This window comes from Opisthorchis viverrini (genome assembly GCF_000715545.1).
Source record: "Opisthorchis viverrini unplaced genomic scaffold opera_v5_127, whole genome shotgun sequence".
NCBI lineage: Eukaryota > Metazoa > Platyhelminthes > Trematoda > Opisthorchiida > Opisthorchiidae > Opisthorchis > Opisthorchis viverrini.
In genome coordinates, this window is record NW_008751785.1 from 153,672 (window position 1) to 174,441 (window position 20,770).

Here is a 20,770-nt window from a genome sequence, read left to right on the forward strand (position 1 = left end):
TGTTTCGCTTTGTAGGGTTGATCTCAATGCTATTTGTACTTACCATCGTGTTGCTCAGATGGCATATTCCGAAAATTTTCACGACCGACAGGTAAGTTTTTGATGGCCAGCTTTGTTATTGGAAGGATCGACAGCAGAATTCTATGGTTCTGACAAAATATGAACCCATTGGTTTACGTAAACCTCATTGGCTTCTAAGGACGGTGAACCCGCTTCTTGTGGGAGCTTGTGAATCTCAGTGAACGATAGCCCTGAAGTAAGGGTAAGCGAATTTAGCCATCTGTGCGTGGTATTACCGATTCCTCTTACAACCCAGTCAGAGGAAGTATGTCCCCAGGAAACTACTAATCTGTAGCTCACAGTAAGTAATAACCGGAACCTTGCCGCCACTGGTCGTCATTGTATTTTGAAACAACGTAATGTGAGTGTAGTTTACTTGGACGCCGCAGCTACACCCAAGTGAACGAAACGCTTGTTTCCCCAGTTAAGTGAACAAAACTGAATACATAAGAAAGAATACATAATATTACGGTCATAACCTGTTTGGTTTTGAAAGACCGGGCGATGCATTTATGACTGTCACGAAAAAGTTATCTGGTTCAACGACAGAATCATTTTACTGGTGCCACCTAAAGACGAGTACAAACATGTATAAATTATTCGCTTACAGTAATAAAGGGATGACGTTCGAGTAGGAATTCCTAAGTGGTTGAACTATTGGGAATTTGCGCACGATCTGACAACCATAAAAACTTACTGGTCGCGGCGGTTGAGGAATAATCAGAATAATTTCGCTAGGACAGGGGAAGAATGGTTCAAGAAAGAGAGAGAGTGATATGAGTAGAAAACTCAAAATGTCATACTTGGAGCTGAATGTGGTGACGCGAGCAAGCCTTTGACGCCGACGTACAACCGGAAGAATAAAACCATCCGGCAAAATTACAGAGCCTTGGTCGGAAACCATTAACTGTGTATGTTTAATGACTGCATATCTTCCCCTGAGCGCTACCGAGCACCTGAATAATCTCCCAACTGTATTGCTCAAGTGTGGGGTGAAATCCTAAGGCAGTACTTGTTTGATCTGTTGACCTCCATTAGAGGAAGAGTATGTCGTAGACAACTGTGGAGAGTCACTGTCACAATGACTCGATGCCTGTTAGCCTGGAGGAGAAGAATTCACTTTGCGCAAGTTCAGAAATCATCAAGACTGTTCCGCTGATTAGTGTTTACAGGTGGAATTTTCATACAAAGTTCCTACAAATTTTCACACGGCCTTAGAGCACCACGTAAGACGGGCGCGCAGTATATCAGTAGGTCATCAGAAGCCCCAAACTGATAAGGAACGAAGATGTATCTTCAAACGCTCCGGTTTAAATAAATCACATGCCATTCGCTTTCAAAATAGTTATCATACTGAAGTGAATAAACAAATGAGATAATCTGCATTTACTTCGTTGCCCTCTCTTTATATGCATTCACTCGCACGCAAACAACTAGGCCCAGGGGCGAAAACTTAGTCAGATCAGCAATGCTTCGTTCTCATTGGGCCAGAAAAAGAAGGGAGGATGTATCAAGCTGAAGGTGGTTTAACGCCTTAACCAGGCTTCTTTTGGTAATGGCAAAGGTCACACCCCAACAGAGGGTGAAAACCACGTCCATGACATTTTTCTGGAGTATCACGTGAAGCGCAAATTCTTACCATTGTTCAACCGAACTGCGGAAATCAACAATCTCCTGTACTTTTAAGGTGAACTGCACAGTTTGCTGCATTTAGTGTTCCCATTTTCGTCAGTCAGCTGAGAATGTCCTAAAAACGGATACTTGTGTACTTTTCAGTGACGTGATTCAGCTCGCTGCAAGCCTCTTACCGTTAGTCGCTGCTTTTCAAATTTTCGATGGGTCGGTGGTAAGTGCTACATTTAATTGTGAACGCGGTTAACATGCGTTTTCGGAATAACTCTCTCGTAATTTTCCCTTATACTAGTGGAGTTGATTATTAGGTTGCTTTTCAACACACTGTTAAAATATCAGTAAAATTTTCGTACCATACGAAATGGTAAAGCAGAAAACGCTAAAGTCGACAAGATCAACCGGACACTTTTAACAGCCTCAGTGAATACGGTGAAGATGCTTCTACATTCACGGTTCATTTCGGAACAGAGTGGAGGGACAGGTACGAACTTTTACTCATCTTCGGTGGGTTAACAAGGTGAATCAGATGCCTGAGGAATATTAATTTCATATTTTACTGTCAAGTGAAACAATATCGGAAGCTTCCAGTAGTGGATACAGTCATTTTTTAAAGTTATTTATGGGCCGCTCTGGATAACCAGTTCCTATCAATAGTTTGTGTAAATACTATTCTGTTTCTTGTAAACAATCGTTATTTGATTTTGTTCCGGCCGTATTTTGAGGATTTCTTCTCGTATAAATCCTTGTCCAGTGGTGAGCGATCGACTGTCCGGCAAATTTCTGTTCAGTGGCTCCTATGTAGGTGAAGTTCACTCTCCACATTCGATACGTTTTTAGCTACAGATTCACTGGAACACGGTTTGGCAGCCACAATTGAAATAGTGCTCCATTTCCTTTGGCACACGGTTGCGATTAGGTGGCGTTTATCAATTGGCATAGCATTCCGATGTGTGAAGAGCAAAATGCTGGTCAAAATTTCTGCCCTTTCGTATTGGTTGATCGTAAAACAATACGCCTATCGGTTCAATGAACGAAGTCTTCACTAGCACCTTATCTTTTTGTAGCATGTCGTGTGCAGACTGTGAGGTGCAGTTTAGCAGCACCTAGATTTCACTTGCACTTCCTTTTTCTGTTTGTCATGCACACAATTTAATTACGTTTGGTATTTAAACGCACCACCTGTTTGTTGATTGACGAGACAGAGGAAACGCTGTACGTGCTGGAGTGTTTCGAGTGAACTATCCAATCAGTCACTAGGACTTGCTGTTTGAATTCCTTCCCTGAAACTGTTTATCTCATACTCAGAAGATTTTACTCTTTCTTGTCTGTGTGTGCTATTATCTGTCTTGCTGAACACTCACTACTCGGGATTCACGGGATCAATATTCCCCCAGTTTCACTTGACTTGAATTAAAAGGCGGCATAAGCACCGTGGTCATGACAAAAGGGCGCAACGCATGAAAATATTTGTTCAATGCAATGAATATCCGTCCGTATCCATTTTCAGAAATTTTATTATCTCTGCTTTGTTATCTAGGGAGTGTGCAGCGGTGCGATACGCGGTGCCGGTCTACAGTTTATTGGTGCAGCAGTATGCTTTGTCACTCTTTATGTCATCGGGGGACCTATTGGACTTTGTCTCGTATTTTTGGCTGGGATGAAATTAAATGGTAGGTAAAAGTTCTATCAACGTAAGCAGTTTTACCATTCATGGGTTTGTTATTTTATTTCTGACACTGTAAGTGATGGCATCTTCGAAGTGGCAGTGTCATTTTCTTAACTCCAATAAACCATTAGTTAAGTGGTGGGGGTTCACCAATGGACACTGGAACCAAACGACAGCTAGAATAAAAATGTCCAGTATGTTTCCAACACCGTGACTGCGAAGTAATGACGGGTGTGTCAGTCGATCGACGTAATCACTGAGTTTGCTGGTTCGCTGCGGAACCAGTCACAAAATGCAGAATACGTCCGCCTGTTATAAACTGGGTGAGCCCAGCATGTGTTGACAGACTACTGGTAACACACCCGTCGGATGTCTAAACTCCGACTCCCGAATGTGTGATTCCCAGCTGGGTCCGTACCAGTGGGTCATCGAAGAAGCTTAACATACGCTAAATTTGTCCGTGCAAATCTTTCGAAATCCATTTCCGCCGTACAATGAGTGGACAAAATTGAAACGTGCTAGCTAGATTCTAAAATAAGCCAGACTGCGTGAAGTACACGTCACATTTGTATGCAGGACACTACTCACATGTTTGCTGAAAACTCCTCGGAGGTCAACAACCGGTTCCGCCCTTCTTGGGGCTCATAAGACAGGCGCAGTCCCAGGGTTTCCGTAAACTTTATGTTCTACTTGAACCGATATCGGACTGATTTCGACGATCAGTTTGGTTTCCACGGGTAATTCAACTGAATCTTCCGATGACAGGAAATGGCGTTTCTGTGTACCGTGAAACGGGATCATTTTCATTTTCATTTCACAAGAGGAACATTTCCCCTCAATGTCTTTACTTCCTGGAAACTAGTGTGTTGCAAAATCATCCATCAAAAACCTTGTGGTTAGAGAATCAACAACGCTGATGATTTTGCGGATGAACTGGATAGAAAATATCGAAACTGACAACAACACAATCCTAAACAGTTTCATCACATAAGATGGCGCCACCAGTTGACGAGGGTTCCGTGATTCTCACTTTTTCCTACTGATAATGAGAGTTCTTTCGTTGATCGAAGATATGGATCAAACATCCAGATTTAGCCACGTTCTCACTCTTTGACTAAGGCTACTGCTATAGGTTGATACTGATTATAGGCGATTCAAGTTGTTGCCTCATGAACAAATGCCTTTCATCAGGCGAATGCGTCTCTGAAATTTTCAAACCTCCAATGCACTCAAAACCTTGAAACCTTTTAACTTTTTCAATGTTGTTTTCGAAGTATATTGCGCTAGACTGTAGCTCGAGCACCAAACTAGAGGACAATCATATCTTTTGTTTGTTTTTATGAATTTATTGCAACGAAATCTTTGAATCCATTTTTAAATTTTCAGGCCTCTGGGCTGGTCTGACTGTGGGAACAATATTGGAAGGTTTGGTTTATTTCACCATATGCCAATGTATTAACTGGGACACCCAAGTTATCTTGGTGAGTCTACTCATTTTCAGACCGTTAATTCGTTTTTCCTTGATTATAGTCACAAAAAATTCCCTTATGAGTGGGGTCCATAAGGTACTGGTTGTTAGGAGAGCAACGTACGTCCAGACAACACAATATTTCGACGTTATCCGGTAGGAATTTTGAACATAACATTCAAGTTGAGATTTACTCGACTGCACAAAGAGTAACCTGCATAAAAGTTCTGCAAACTTCAAACTGTCTACTGCTACTATTTTATCCGCTACTTATACACACATTGATACACTGAGTAGCTGCATACAATACGAAATTCTCTAAGCAGGCCTAAATGTTACGAGTTAGTACATTGAAGTTTAGAAGCCCGAGTAGTTTCGAAATAGAGCACATCCAAAATTCGCCAAAATAAAACTTATTTAACCGGCTTTTTCCTTAAATTTGACACGTAATTTTTTGAGCCCTTTCCTTCATCCCAAGTCCGGAGTCGTCCTAACGACATTTAGGCTCATTGTATCCCCTAAGCCGTCCTACTTAGATGTGAATTTAATGGGTATTCTAAGGTAGATGGTAGTAGTAAATGTTGGAGCAAAATTAGCCTGCCCGAGTGGAAGTTTTCTAAAACAGGACATCGATAAGAGTCAACGGTTGAACTCAACACCAATTATCGGCTATCAGTAGACAGTCAGTTAAAGCATTTGCCTAGACTAGAGTCGTTCAAAACACAGATGAGGTCATGAGCAAATGTACCCTGTTCATCCTAGAATATATGCTACATTTTTAAGACGGGATGGTCCTTAAGTTCGCACATCTCTTCGCTTGTAGGCTAACTCATCAAAAGCAAATTCTATTTCTCCTCAGAAAGTCCTCGAAAGCTGAACTTGTGCAAACAACGAATTGACCTTTATGCGGATTTTTCTCGCTTCTCTAAAGGTCGACTGAAAATGAAAAGGCACCACATTTTGTATTCGCTAATAAGCATGATAAACTAGGATTGGCAAAGTGTTTCTTATCCAGAATGTTGGTCAAGAATCCGGTCCTTTTAGACACGCGACATGCTTTTTTCGCACATTTTCCGAATACACGTTGCTGACAGGGAATGATGTCTAGTGGGCTGTCTGTTGAAAACACCTGTGAATTGCACTGGTCCTCCGTCCACGTGTTCGCTAGGCAGCCCGGTCCGATTCTCCAACGTGAAGTCGACCAAAATGCAAACATAGTACTGGAAATTCCAACAAACACAACTCTGAGCACGGAGGGGGATTTTCTGTTTCTTTGATTTGTGTTTTAGCACGTGCGGCAACAGATTAGCCATCACATCTTTGGTTCATATTGTACCCTGTGTTATTTGTGTATGGTGATCTTATTTGCGGTCGCGACAGTCATTTAGGGTCAGGAGGTTTGTTAACAATCGTCGGAAGTATTTGTACGATAGAAACCGCAGAGGAAGACTAGTAGGTAGTAAACACCTAATTGTGGGACTAAGCTAAATGCGAGAATCATTTTAGGCTACTTTGATAAAAATGAATAATAATCACAGAAGCGGCAGCATTTTTTATTAAAATGTTTCATTATTTCATCGCTTTAGGATGACCGTTCACTGGGAAATGCAGGGCTACGGTATCCGAATGTAGTGAAGACTGGAAGAAACAAAGCTCATCAGATGAAACCATACAAGTGCTCTCTTGCGCTTTAATAGTTTTCAAAATCTGACAGTTGTTTGTACGTCCATAGTGCACCTACACCCAAGGTTGCTGAGCATTTGTCAAAGAACGGTTATGAAAGTTTTATCCGGCTGTACTGGTTTCTAGTGATCACTCAGTTTACTTAAGGACGCTATGTGGGTGACAGCAAGCTCCACAAAATCCCCGAAGCAAGATATCTCGGAACGCTACGTTTCTGACAAGCTTTTTTCCCAGATATGTCACCTTCACAGTAAAGTGTAGTGGAGCACTGTACCCTAACACTCCTCATCCTGAGACTACAGCATGCAAAAGAATTATGTGTAATTGTGGTCCACTGAGAACTTCTGGACAGCCAATGGCGGTGCCTCAAGAAGGGCGAAACCGACCGTGGGTGTCGAAGAATTTTCAGCAACGTTGTGAGTAGTTTCCCTTATGGGAATATGTTTCGATATCTCGAAAATCTTGCCAACTGAGCAACGAGGCGGCCCTTGTGAAGCAAGTAGAACTGACGATTATCATCAACAAGTAATTCAGTCAAGTCTCTGGTGAAAACCCTATCGACATGGAAATGAGTCTGTATATCAAAGCATTGCTTCGCATTTCTTAGCAGCGCACCTGAAACAACCGATCGTGCGCATGTGTGAGTACAAGAAAGAACTGTAAACTACCAAAGGCTACTAGTACAGCGTATCCTCGGAAACGACAAGTGCAGTGAAAATTACTCTTGCTGTCTGGCGTGGTCGCAGTCTTCAATTTGAACATGAGCGCATTACGTGGCAGTACTCACCACATAAAAAGACGCGTATATGTTGGAAATAGTTTAAACGCTTCATAATCCATCGATTGTGAAACGTCTAGTAAGCAGACAAAACGAAAACTGATTTCTTCGCCCACTCATTGCACAATGATGAGCTGCGAATAGCCAATCGTTTACAGTCGGCGTCGCGAATAGCCTCACACAGACAGCTAATTTGGCTATTCAGTTTATTCTGCCTGACATTCCATCATTCCATCGAAGCCAACCGCACGAGTGAAGACCTAGGTACGGTGCCAAACGTACTGATTACTAAGAATCGTCCAACGTATGAAAACGAAGTATCCAATCCCTCATTCAAAAGCCGACAAACTAAACCACGAGGGATTTGCTGTCTTATGAGGAAAAGAATTGACACCATGCCAAAATTTCGCAAGCCAACTAAATTCCTTGGCACCTACTGCATCTTTTAGCTAGACTAACGACTGTGTCATGAAGCGTGCCTGCATGCAGCGACTGTGTATGGGGCAAGCTTTGATCTACGGGTGAATTTTATCTGTATGTTTAGGTTGTCTACACCCTAGCTATTGATTACATGCGCGCATCCAAAGTGTCTGATCTCTGTTAGAATACACCTCCCTGTTCCTATGAGATAGTTCTTTTTTACACAAATCGGTTGCGGTTAAGATTTTTCGTGTTAATCTGTGTAAACGGACTTACTTCGACGTTTGTAAGAAAAGTAGATTTGTGTTATTTTTCTCAATCCAAACAAACAAAATTCAGAGAGTTCTTCCACTGTTGAGGAGTGGAATAAACGAAATTAGAATAACGATTACCATTGCTTGAGGTATCAGTCTTGCGCTGTCGTCTCGGAAAAGACGCATAGTTGATAATATTCCTGGTATTTTTTTCTCTATTCCAGGCGAGGGAGAGAACCAAAGTTGTTGATTCAGTTGCAGTGGATGCGGAAAATGAAGCAGAAGTGGGATGTCAAAATGCGGGATACATCTCCGACCAAACTTCCTCACACTTCCTCAGTACTGCAGGTAGGTGTGCTTCCCAGTTTTCATTTTAGTTTCTGAGGTTTAGTAGTCCTCCCGTAGAGAAAGCTCGTAAAGTTACTGAAGGGATTGGTTGATTCGAACAGATATTTGCACCTCAGATAGACGGAATCCCGGAGTGAAAAATCGGGCGTGTCAACAAGTGTAACAATATGTGGTCCGCACAATCCCCTTGGAAAGGAACTGATATGAATACCTAGACTCAGCTAACGACGTCGTTCAACTGGAATAGACATATAAGTAGTAGAGGCAAGTAAACTCTCGTCTACGAATAATAACATCCCAATGAATCAGGAAGAACCGTGGAGCATATCTAGTTTTTCTGAAGACAAGCAGGTAGCCATCGCTTTCAAGGACAACTCATCTGAATGTCCAATTTCCAGGTCAGCCGATCAATCTGGAATTTTCGTGTAGTCCCGTCAGCGACTTTTTTTAAACTGGACTATGGATGAAGTTGCTACATATGTGGTGTTTTCCTACTCGTGAAGAATGGAAGCTGACCCATTTGCACAGAAATTTACAAAATCTAAGCTATCATTTCTCTAGCGGATTTGGGCATCGTATATTAGTTACCGGTGTTAGTCCAGAATACTTGATGAAAAAAGGCGTTCAGCTGTAGCACCCTTTCGGTGCCTAAATGCCATGCCATCCGAAGGAAGGACGAGGGCTGGGACACTGCCAGGTTGCCCAAGCCTAGAAGTCAAGTGGTGGAGGTCGAGTTCAAATCACGGACCTTCCGGTCAGTGAATTCGCGCTCTAATCACTTGGGCCATCTCACCCTAAATACCTGATGAAAAGAACGTTAATCATGGTCATTCATAGAGCTTCTTTATTTTTATCCACACGAATGGTTTTTTGAGGTTTTCCCCCATTGGAGCTAGTTAATTCATTTTAGAAGCAAGAGTATTTGACAACGCCACACAAACCCCTGAATTATCAACTTGTCTACCTAATCATACCTGGTAAATCGGATGTATCCAATGCTTGCCCAGCCCATCAAGTGATCGTGCCCCCGGTGAATTTACACAGATCTGACGAGCTTTCCTACTTTGGTTTTGACTAATGACGCTGATCGTGGCGTATTGATAGGACTGTTAAAGAAGACTGATGTGACGGAAAAGTGGTTTTAACCATCACTCCAATTAACCACTATTCCAACCCCAGTTTGAATTTTCAGTTGCTTTCTGAATTTATTTATTTTTTAGTTTTGCACTAAAGTATGATATCCTCGGTGTTTGTAAAATTATTTCAACTTTACAGTCGTTTTATGGCTGTATGTATTTTGGGTTCTTTGAAAAATGTTCCCCAATGAAATAGTTGAGCGTATTCCCTCCACAAAAAAAATAAAAACCCTGAAACCCTGTACACGACTATTTTTTTGCCAAGAACGACCTCAGTTACGCTGATGAAATTCTAGTAGTATACTGAGTGTGTGGCTAGTGTGAAGTTATAAAATGTTTGGAGTAGTAAAAATTCGAGGCATACAGACACTGGCCAAACGTGCTTGACACTAATGTGTGATTGGAGATGTGGTCGGTGAGTGTTGACCCGATTCTGTCACACTTACGTCTACTATCACTAATACTACTTTTGACGAGCGTTGTTACAAACATGGAAAATGCAAACAGGTGTGCAGGAATGCATTCAAAAAGAGGAAAATGTCTCATCCGAAGGCCTTTCATTGATGGTCTTCAAGACACTAATTTCTTGAACCTCCCTGGGATATGACAGCTGATGTTTCTGGTTGCAGATAGCTCTAAATTTCTCACGCTAATTTTAAGCTGTGATACTAGACATTTTGAATGAAATTGCTTGCAGTATTCCACCAAGTGCCCGTAACATTAGCTAGCTTATAGATTCAAGGTTTCGACAAAAAACGTGTACGATATATTTGTTATTTGGTATGCTTTCTGTTTGATCACCCCCATTTATGATAAAGATAGGCGGCGAGACGTCCCAGACGGGGGATTTTCACCTTACAATGAGCTGACAAGGTTTACCGCTTTTCATGATAGACGCACTATACTCGAGCAAGTTAACACAAATTTGTGACTGCTTTACCTACATGACACTGATGGAGCTGATAGTAAAAGGTTTGACGATACGTTATCAGATCTGCGCGCCAGTCGTTATAGTGACCTGGCTGGTCTTTGGTCGGAAGCAATATGGTACATAAGTTGAGAGTGTTGATAGCATCACAATTAACGTTATTTGTTGCTATAAACCACTTCGGTATGTCCATGTAAGCAGGCCTGTTTCATATTCAGCTGATAACACGCATTTGGGTCAGCAATCCCAGTTTGTGGCAATCATAAAAGTGAGAAATTGGTTTGCGTTCTTGTGAACGGTACAACAAGAGCTGTGTATAAATTGCAGTAACTAAGTAAATTAGGCGTGAAGGTAATACTATCATGGAAGTTTGAACGGCAATGTTGCGATGAAGACAATATTTTGGAAATCCATGCAATTACTTCATCTTTATTTCAAGATCGTTTGCCAAGTAATGATGAATAATCAGTCTGCTGTAGTACCATTTCAGTACCGACCTGTCGCGCTACTCGAAAGGGCGAGGTACCTGTAGGTTGCTTGAACCTAAACAGGAACAGCTGATGTGTTGGGTTCAAACTACGGACCCCTCACGGTCAGTGAGCTCGCGCCTTAACCTCTAAACTGTCTACAGCTCAGAGCTACTTATTACCGTATACCATACACTGTTGGTCTAGCGCAACATAGTTCCGTCAAAGTTTACGACATTTTGTTCGAAAACTCACTGATTCAAGGAACGTAAACGTTTCACTTCAAGCCCGATATATATCAGCAAATAACACGAGTGTATGCTTTTGTGTCACCACTGCGATACCATTCTTTTGCTTTCTAGATGACGATGAATCAATTTCAAGTCCCCAGATTTACCATCGCCCTGCGACGATTCCTGCACCGATATTCGTTGATCGTCCCACAAAATTTCGAAAGGTTATGGCCTCGAGAGTTGGTCTAATCGTATCAGTGGTTGCTATCTTCATTGTTGCTGCCTGTCTTCGAGCGTTCCCACCGTGGTCCAAATCGTACGGATCACTATGTCTGCTTCCCAATGGCACCTATGTCTCTGTTTCTCGTGGACCATCAGCGCCACCTAATTGTGCCACGTTCTTGACGGAATTTTTATACTGAGTTACGTCAACTCTATCACATCATATCGAAAGAACTTTTCAAATCAGGTGATTTCATCAAGGGGTTTGTCAGTCCTATCCTCTGATGGCTTGTAAATCACACATGTCCCATAAAAGTTATAAGGCAGAATGTGTTTTACAGTGAAAAATTGGGCAGCTATGTCAAGCGGAAAATTGTTTTCTCCCCTAAAGTTTGTGAGAATAGAGCTCAATAAGTCGTCTCAACAAAAAAACAATAGTGTCCCTGCCTTTGTGGTAAAAACACCTGAAGTGCTTTTTAATTTCGATCCAGCGGTCTAGCGCATCACTTTCCTTATCAAACAGTGTGATCCTCTCAAACAATTGTCCAGCAAAGTAAATTCGACTCCGCCGCTTTTGTACCATTTTTGTTTGTCAGTTGGTTGAAATTTCCTCAACTTTTGAAGTAACCCAATGATTTGCATACTGTTGATAAAAGTTATCTGTGGTGCCTTGGACCTAGGAAATATAAGAGCTTAAGCTAGTAATTTTTATCCATAAAACAAACCACATCAAGGCTGAGGAGAGCCGTCTGCTCCCATAAAACAACCGCATTCATGATTCCTGTCTTCCGCACACGGCTATATTGCTGGTTTGTTACTAGCTATCAATGATGTCATCTCGATTGATGAAACGTTTGCAATCAAATTGCCCAGCTCAGCTTACAAGCCAATGAGTATATTCAGCTGGTTTCAGGTGAATCTCTTTTCAAAAATCAAATCTGTAAGAGTATTTACGTAAGCGCAACCTCATCTGAATAATCCAAAATAGATTTTTAGGAATCGACGGGACGCCGACGCTCTGCCCTAGCATCCAAAGCATTAAATTATACAAAACAATGTGGCCACTCTAAAATATTTCACGTCCGAAGTAAAAGCAATCTGGCTTGAAAAATCGCTAGGAATGTGAGGAGTGTATACGAAGTGCCCCGAAGCTGGTGGTAGATCTTCTGGCTGTTTTCTGAGAACAAAAAAAGAGAAGAAATTCACTCTGCTAGCGGAGCACAAGCTTGCTGAATAGCATCAACTGCATGTGTGACAACCACCTAGATGTCTGTTCGTCCGATTCATGTCCTGAACCGAATTTCTTCATCAGTACAACGAAAAACGAACTCCTTAGCCGCAATAAGATAAACGAGACGGAGTCTGGCATAATACAAGTGGTTATCCTAGCTATTGTCACTAACATCTGAACTTCCCAATGTCAAAACTCTTCGACCAAGCTTAATCACGAGCTATATCCCGAACGCCTGAAACTGTAGCCTCATGGCAACAAATCACTGTCGACCGATCACATACGCATCACAATGCTCCAACTTCCATCCAAATAGCTAAACTATTGATAGTGACCGCGCAAGACATTCACTGTGCCAATTTGAAAAGGGTCATTCATACAACGCTAGTTAGCTGAAAGCCGGAAGCCACTGGAAAACAAGTCCCGGATGTTGTTGTCACACACCTCAAATTTGAGTAAACATTTGGTGGGGTCAACCATCACGCGCGGCTATCCAAACTAGCATCATTCAGCGTGTTCAGCCTATAATCAAAATGGCCCCTTGATTAAAACATCAACAGAATCGTCATTTGACGAGTAGGCGAAGTGCAGCTGGATCCGCATAAAACACACAGTAGCACTGCCCTTCAACACTCATCACTCATTAGGGCGTACACTGGCGATGTGAATGCACGATATCCTAGCAGTGTCGCTGTAAAAACCATTTCGGCGTGCAATACTGCCATTCAGAAATGAACAAACTACAGTTTATTGCCCACAAATCCAAATCATGATCACAGGGCATATAGCCATGCACCTTCATGTTAGATGCTTGCTAATCAAGTAAAGAAAAGAGTTATAACATACTATCTCTGCCAAATTAATCCTCATTTAAATAAGCACGGTTTTTCTTCTGGTATGGGCATAGTGGCCAAGTTTACTGACGGGTTATACTGACGTGTAATACCTGTTCGATAGAACATCTGTGCCTTCTAATCCATTAAACATAAAGTTATCAAAACCGTGCGGTGTAGGCATAAAAATCTCCAACCTGCATCGTCTACATAATTAAGGTCTGAAAGGTGGTTAACCTTAACCCAAGAAACCCGAACAAGGCTACTTACGCTTACATGCGCTTCTCAGACTCTGTTTAGAGCATGCAGTTAATGGGTCACACATCAAATATAGAGCATAAATTTAGTCGACTGGCAGGCAGCGGAAATTATCCTCCAATCACGTAACCTAAATGCACTCCCAGCTAACGCCGTCATGGTCAAACTCACGAAACTACTTGACCGATACTCGTAAATTACAGTTAGTTGCAAAACTAATGTGGTTATGACGGAAGACTTAACTTAATCTCAGCTGAATCTCTCGTTTATTCTATTCTTATTGGAATGTCCGAATCAGTAATATGTCGAGTGGTAAAACTACTAGACTAGAAATGGAAATATGAGCCTTTGGAAGGGTCTATTTTTGAGCGTCACCATAATTAAATTTTATGACTTACAAAGGTTTGAATTCATCACAGGGTGGGGTAATCTGTTCATCGTGATTGTGTGAAATAGCAAATATTATTTCTGTGCCCACCAGGTACCGATATCGCCTCAAGAAATGGGCGAGTGAACGGTAGACATTCCGGTCAACCGGCTAGTATTAAAACTAATTTACCGTAAATACAATTCTTTTATACTGATGCTTCCACAGACGACACGTTTAGACTGACTGCACCTGTTCATACGAGAGTGATGTGACCGTGAACACTAAAAATCCCACAAATGCCCACAAAAATCAAAACATGTCCAGCAGATTTCAACCGTCCATGGCGCTACCTGACTGTGAACTCCTGACTGGTGGGTCTCTCGGCCGTCGCAGCCAGGACACTGACTGGGTTGCCATTTGAGGAGTCGGGCAAAGCGTCACTATGTCGCCTGTTCAAAACTGAGAATTCAGATGTGCCCGGTGGGCCCTGACGGAGATCATACTCCAGCAGGGCCAAGGATATGAAATCTAATAAAAGCGACACTCGAGTCCAGCGTGGACTCAACAGAATGGTTGATCCAGAACATGAGAATGACTTTTCAAATGAAAGTAATGGAATGAATTTTTCGAAATGGGCAGATTTCCAAATTCAGTATATATTAAGTGACACTGACTAAATTACATAAAAACGTAGAAATAGCTAGCAAACCGTTTTGTCCGGTACAGTAAAAGACTTAAAAACCTTTTATTGCAAATGGCGCGTACTTCGTCGCAAACTGCACAATGTTCCACTGGCGACACCTAAAAGTACTTCGCTTGTGGCTCCTGGCACTAAAATTGCTGGTACAAACACTTGAAAATCTTCCATGGATTTGCACAAATTTACGGAAAAATAAATAAATAGAATTTTGAGATGCGAATTCGAATTTGAGTTTCCACCGGGAAATCGGGTCACACCGCTGCACTCAACATAAAGTTATGCAGTTACACATTACTGATGAAGCCAAAAAACAGCTTAGTCATAGAATCAAAACGTCAAGTTTAAAATAGGAATGTACAGCAAGTAAAATGAGCGATATAGAAATATCCACAGTTTTCGGAGCATTCAGGTAGGTGCCAAGCAATTTTACAATCTGCTATCAAGGTCTCTGCTTTCAAAAGAATGGTAGAAACTCCTGAGGATGTGCTACTTTCCAAGCTTCCCGGACCAGAGTAAACTGAGAGTCAGTCTCCAGACATGGCTCAACTGACAGGTAAAACCGGCAATCGGAAATATGGTCCATTTTCCAAATCTACAATGATAGCTCATAAGTTTACTTCCTTGAGGTTGTTGTCCATCGTCCACCGAATATAAACTTTGTTCGCAAGAAATCTGTTCTCCATTGTATATGGTCTGACGTATCTCATCTGTATTATTACGGGCGATTCGAACCAAAGACACCCCTTGAAAATTAGTTCATACATTACTGTTGATCGTGGTTTCTCTTCTAGACTTAGTTATGCATATTTTAGTAGACCTTAGTTAAACGATTACATCAGTAGTACCGCACTCACTAGAGGAATTTCTCTTGTGTAGGACTCCATCTCTTTTACGTTTTCACACCACTACACGTGTGAGTCTTCAGCGCACAGCATAGTTTGCAAGAGCTGTCTCTTAGAGTTGTGGCGGTTAACAAACCGTTTTCTAGCTAAAAGAAATGCCAAGGAATTGAACATCTACCAGAGCTTTGGATTTCGAACAAAAATGTCTAACGAAGATGCACGACCTTTTGTTAAACAGGTTTCTTTCGTGTGCCCCGTGTTGTCTCATGTCGTCTTGTGAAGGACGAGAAAACGTAATAGGTTTTGCTGAAATTAGTAGGTTAGTAAAAGGCCACTAGGTCAACGGCATCAACTTTTAAGATGCTGTCATGGCACAGGCTGCTAGTATCGTATGTAAAAGCCAGCACATTGGATGATGAAGGATGAATAACGTTCCCGGACGTGTTTCCTCTATTCTGCACATTGGATGATGAAGGATGAATAACGTTCGCGGACGTGGTTCCTCTATTCTGCCGGATTCCTGATAGCAAGAAGGAATCCACAACAGACTTGCTTGTCGTCAGAACGTTCCAGAGAATCCTGCGACCGTCAGCTTACTCTACTGAAAAAGCATAAGTTTCTTCTCGCTTTGTGCAGCCCGAAGAAGTGTATCAACCCAATACCTCAGCCTCCGAAGAGATATGGATTCGAAATCATACAAGAGATCAGCGGAGAAACCGAGGGGAAACGGAAGGGGCAAAATCAAGGCCTCTAGATCGTACAACCAAGCAACACAGCAATACAGAAGTTTGAGCAGGACAGAACCGTTCCTATGAGCCTATAAGCATTAAGAAAGCAACGCATAGCACGAAAAAATTACGAATAGACCTCATTCAAGGGAGGCCGCTAACAATTGAAGAGGTCCGGTTAACCAACCAGGTGAGAGGAAGTCGAACGGAAATGCAAGGCAAAGAAAACTCAAACAGGTATATCGGTACAAAGGAACAGAAGTGCTAAAATGAAGGGAACGAAATTCATTCAAACGAAACATGTAGCAGCTAGTCAGACCATAGCTATCAAATTTTCCTTAGAAAATGTATAACCGCATTTAGGCTTGGAAGAAGTACCCATTCAACTGCACATTGGCAGAATGTCCTCGAATCATGACGGAATTCTTACAAGTTGACTGCCAAACATGGCAAACAGACTGAATGGCGTCTGAACAAAAACAGTATTGTATCGTGAGTGGCCATCTATTGGTTACGCCTGCACTGAGCTTGCCAGACCACGCGATAAGGAGAAGACAGAGAACACTGGCCACGCCTGTGTTGTCGGGACAAAACGTACAGAGGTTCTGCGCAAATATATAGGATGACTAAATGGCCAATTATGGTCGTTCACTTGTTCATCCTGTACAGCCAATGGCGGTGTTCCGGGCGTGGACACTTTCAGCCCCAATCCGCTGGTCGTATGTTGCTAAGCCGTGTTTGCTGAGCACTGCGAACGCACCTGCTACTCGGAACGTGTGGTACCGATGATGACCTTGGGGATGTCATTCTTGTACATGAGGTTTTTTTCATGCCTGGGCGCGTCCTGACAATTTGTTTTAAATAAACTTCTGAAATTGCAATCTTCACTGGAGTAATGCTGATGCGTTTCCATTGTGAACGTCAAAACATTATTATCCACTATCATTGCACTTGCTCACAACATTCATTCTATCCACACGCCAATGATTTCCAGTTCCAGCCACTCAGTCGCAATGTTCTCTGCTACTGTGACACCCGAACTTCCATAATAACCTCATACTGTACATCAGCGTTCTAACCAGTCTTTTGTCGCCGGTATACCTGTACAATACCTGTACTGAACAGCCGGTGATTTCGGATCGGACACCGGGGTCTTGTCTCTCACGTCAGTTCACAGTGATTATTGGACGATAAGCAAATGGGGAAACTTGAATAGGCTTGTTGTACCCGTATATAGGACCGTATATCGTCTGCATCGTCAGTATCTGGAATATTTATAGTTAGCTTGCTGTCTGGTGGCTAATTTTTATCCCTAAACCGAAAATCGTAGGAATCATGTCAACGGGTTTCCTTTCACGGGTACTTTTCCGACAGTTAGATCCCTGAATTTGGATACTGGTGACCCAAGACATAACCTTCAGGGCCCTTCAAGTGTCCTTGACCAATAGGCTAAAGTATCACAAATCGAAATTTCAGTTGGCGTCCGTAATAGTTCCGCCTAGTCATTTCTTGACCACCAGCAGATAGACTCCTGGAGGCCCTGTTCTTCAAATACCCTGAACTCAAACACTTGATCCAAGTAAGAAGTTGTCTGAGATGTTGAAAACCAATCTGTCAAAGAAACAGACATATGTAATGGACAAATCAGTGAAAATGTTCGCACGTCGGTTGTAGCAGTATCAAACTCAATTTAGTGAAACTCAGTTTGGTTTGGCTTCCTTGTGATAGCTATTTGTTTTACCCATTACACTATAGTGGACCTGGTGTCGTTCTGTTACACCCTTAATTAACATGAGAATGATCGAAACAGTCACGTCCTGTTTCACAAGTACCCATGCACGAATTGGGACCCGGTGATAATCACTTAAGGAAAGCGTTGGCGAACCATTGAAAAGTTCTTTGGGTAGTGGGTCATCCAAGACAACACCCAACGCTCTCTACTGGCGAGTGTCTGCAACCCAAGTTTTGAACCACATAGTAATGCCCAGATTAGAGATGGAATTAGAAGAGCACAATGAATGCATGGTACTGTGAATAATAGCCAATACTGTTAACAACTGAATATATACAGTCGCACCAAGGCAGCATCTCTTAACTCCATGCCAAACTCTATCAGTTTAGAATGGTTACCGTGCTAAAATCATGAAGACACAACCTGATTTGTTTTGAAACGTGTTGCTTATAACTACATGTCTTCCAGACATATTTCTGATTGATGACGCTCCTACCATTTATTTTATATGGAATAGTCATCGATCACCGCATGATGGCTTTCTCCACTCGCGTCAAGTGTGGTGTCGAGGTTTGTCCATAGTTGAAACTCTAGACGTAGATGTGTCATCTTCATGTTTATCAGAGAACAGTAATAACTTGTCTTAGTACCTAATGAGCCCCATCGAGGGATACATAGAAGTGCAGCAATTGTCACCTCGATCAAACACACCCTCCATTTTTGTGTACTCCATTCTCTATTTTCTTCCCACATGTATGGCTTTGAGAACGGGTCTGTTGGAGCTTCGACAGCTATTCATAACCTGGAAGTGGATTATATGAGAGCTTTGTGGCAACGTTTAGTCAGCAACTATCCTTTTCTATAACCCGATGCAATGAGCTTTATTCACAATCAGTCCATTCCAAGAAAGCTAGGTAAGACCATTAGATTATCCTGCGTATCTGTGTGGGTCGATACAAAAGTCTTACAGTATCCTCTTGTTGCTGGAAGTTTATCTCAGTTCAAGAGTATAAATACTCCTAATGAGAAAAATCCAAACTCAGCATGATCCCCTTATACTACTTATAAATGGAGATCTAATTTTGTTCAACAAATTAAAATATACATTTGGCATCGGCGGAATAGAGTGAAAAAGACAGTCAGTCTACAATCTTTAGTTTCAGTGAAGCAAACCTCTGGAGAAAAATTATGATTTTGTGCCGGTAGTATTTTTCGTCCTAGATTACGCACTGGCCTATGGTTTATAAAAAAAAATTAAAGGAAGTGGCTGTGCGGAACTGTGGAAATTCACTTAATAACTCAAACCGATGTGGGAAAACTTAAACCTGGTAAACTTATCTGGTGCAGCAAGCAGTCCATGTAACCGAATACTTCAATTGTAAAAATAATTATATTGATTACAAGACTCTTGTGCAGCACTATAAAGTACCTCCAGAATTAACCATTGACTGAAGCCACATTATTGTATGTAGTTTAAAATTTATTTGAATATATCAGAACCTAATTCATAGTGAATGAAGTCGAAAGGGTCGAGTTTCATGAGTGAATAATTTAGTTTGATTGGATTGCGACCGGCTCATAAGACATTTAAATTCCAGGGTTCATTACTCGGTGTTTCTGCAACTCTTAGATGGTTGCTCGTCAGACACAAAAAACGCAGTCACCCTCTGCATCAGAATATGTTTCAATATCAAAAGTAGGGAGAGATCCAGCTGTTTCTTTGTACACTCTAGCAGAGAATCATGAGGCCTCATTTGATCAGGCTTCACTAATTCAAATGGGACTTCCGATACATTCGGAACAATGGTGTGTGTTCTACAAAAATTCATACCGAAACTGAAAATCTCAGGCTAATCCACTGTCTGCCAATACCAGCTGCCTGGTTAGAGCTAAAAAAAATTAATCGACCCAACAAGACGCATGATATGTCTATTTCAGCTTCAAACCGCGAACGTCATTGTATCCTTTGACCAAACTAACGGAAGTTGTCAGTTCAGCTGCTTTTTCAGTTTTGTTTGTAACTCGGATTATTCCAACCCTGAAGGTCAAACATGGGAGCTCGTGACAAAGATCGCTAAATCTATATCTTTACACCCTTTTACAACATGCCAGAATTTGTTGCTCTTGTACGTGTACGGCTACGTACGACCGAGTATTATACTCTCAGTCAACAATGTTGAGATAGCTCAGTCGTTGTATTGATGGGCGGCCGTAGTCAAAATCGGCCTCTTATCCTTTTTATTCAACAAGTGATATCATAAATCAAGACAGTATTTGGCGCGTCACTCAAGCGATTTCTACCAACAGTTAAGTGTAAGCTAAATTAATTCAACGGTTTTCGGTTTGTGTTGAATGACTCCCTTTTGCCTGCTTTCCAAAGTGGTTTGATCTGCAATGTTTTCTAGTATCCTCGGTCAAGTTTGAAGATGCTTCACTCTTGTGGTAAATAAGCGTTTACTCCACTCCACCTGCAGCACATATCACTCACCCACTTGTATGCACTACTGGTCATATTTTTTACGAAAGTCCGCGTAATATGCCCTATTTCAGCAATGACATAATGCCACTTTTAAAACTGTGTGCAGAGATTGCTTTTTGTGCACATTGTGTTAACTGATTACGACCCGTGTAAAACACCACAAATTGTGCTCACGAGCGACGTGATGAGTTTTATAGCTATCTAGCCGACGGCCGCGTGGGGTAAAAAGCTAGGATTCCTTAATTAGAAGTTACGCCTAGAAAAGACATATATGTCTACATACATAAGCCATACTGACAACA

General features: G+C 41.8%; 1 protein-coding gene across 1 annotated transcript in view; it reads left to right on the forward strand.

The window, feature by feature from the left end:
- T265_06295 (hypothetical protein) overlaps positions 1-11,624 on the forward strand; it is a gene marked incomplete at both ends in the record, with an annotated part of 44,708 nt that extends 33,084 nt beyond the window's left edge. Inside the window, 6 exons of the mRNA XM_009171522.1 lie at positions 16-91; positions 1,837-1,906; positions 3,230-3,362; positions 4,745-4,839; positions 8,186-8,309; positions 11,203-11,624. Coding sequence (XP_009169786.1) covers positions 16-91; positions 1,837-1,906; positions 3,230-3,362; positions 4,745-4,839; positions 8,186-8,309; positions 11,203-11,495 — 791 coding nt within the window. The remainder of the gene's footprint in view (positions 1-15; positions 92-1,836; positions 1,907-3,229; positions 3,363-4,744; positions 4,840-8,185; positions 8,310-11,202) is intronic.
- Between the last annotated feature and the right edge of the window lie 9,146 nt (positions 11,625-20,770).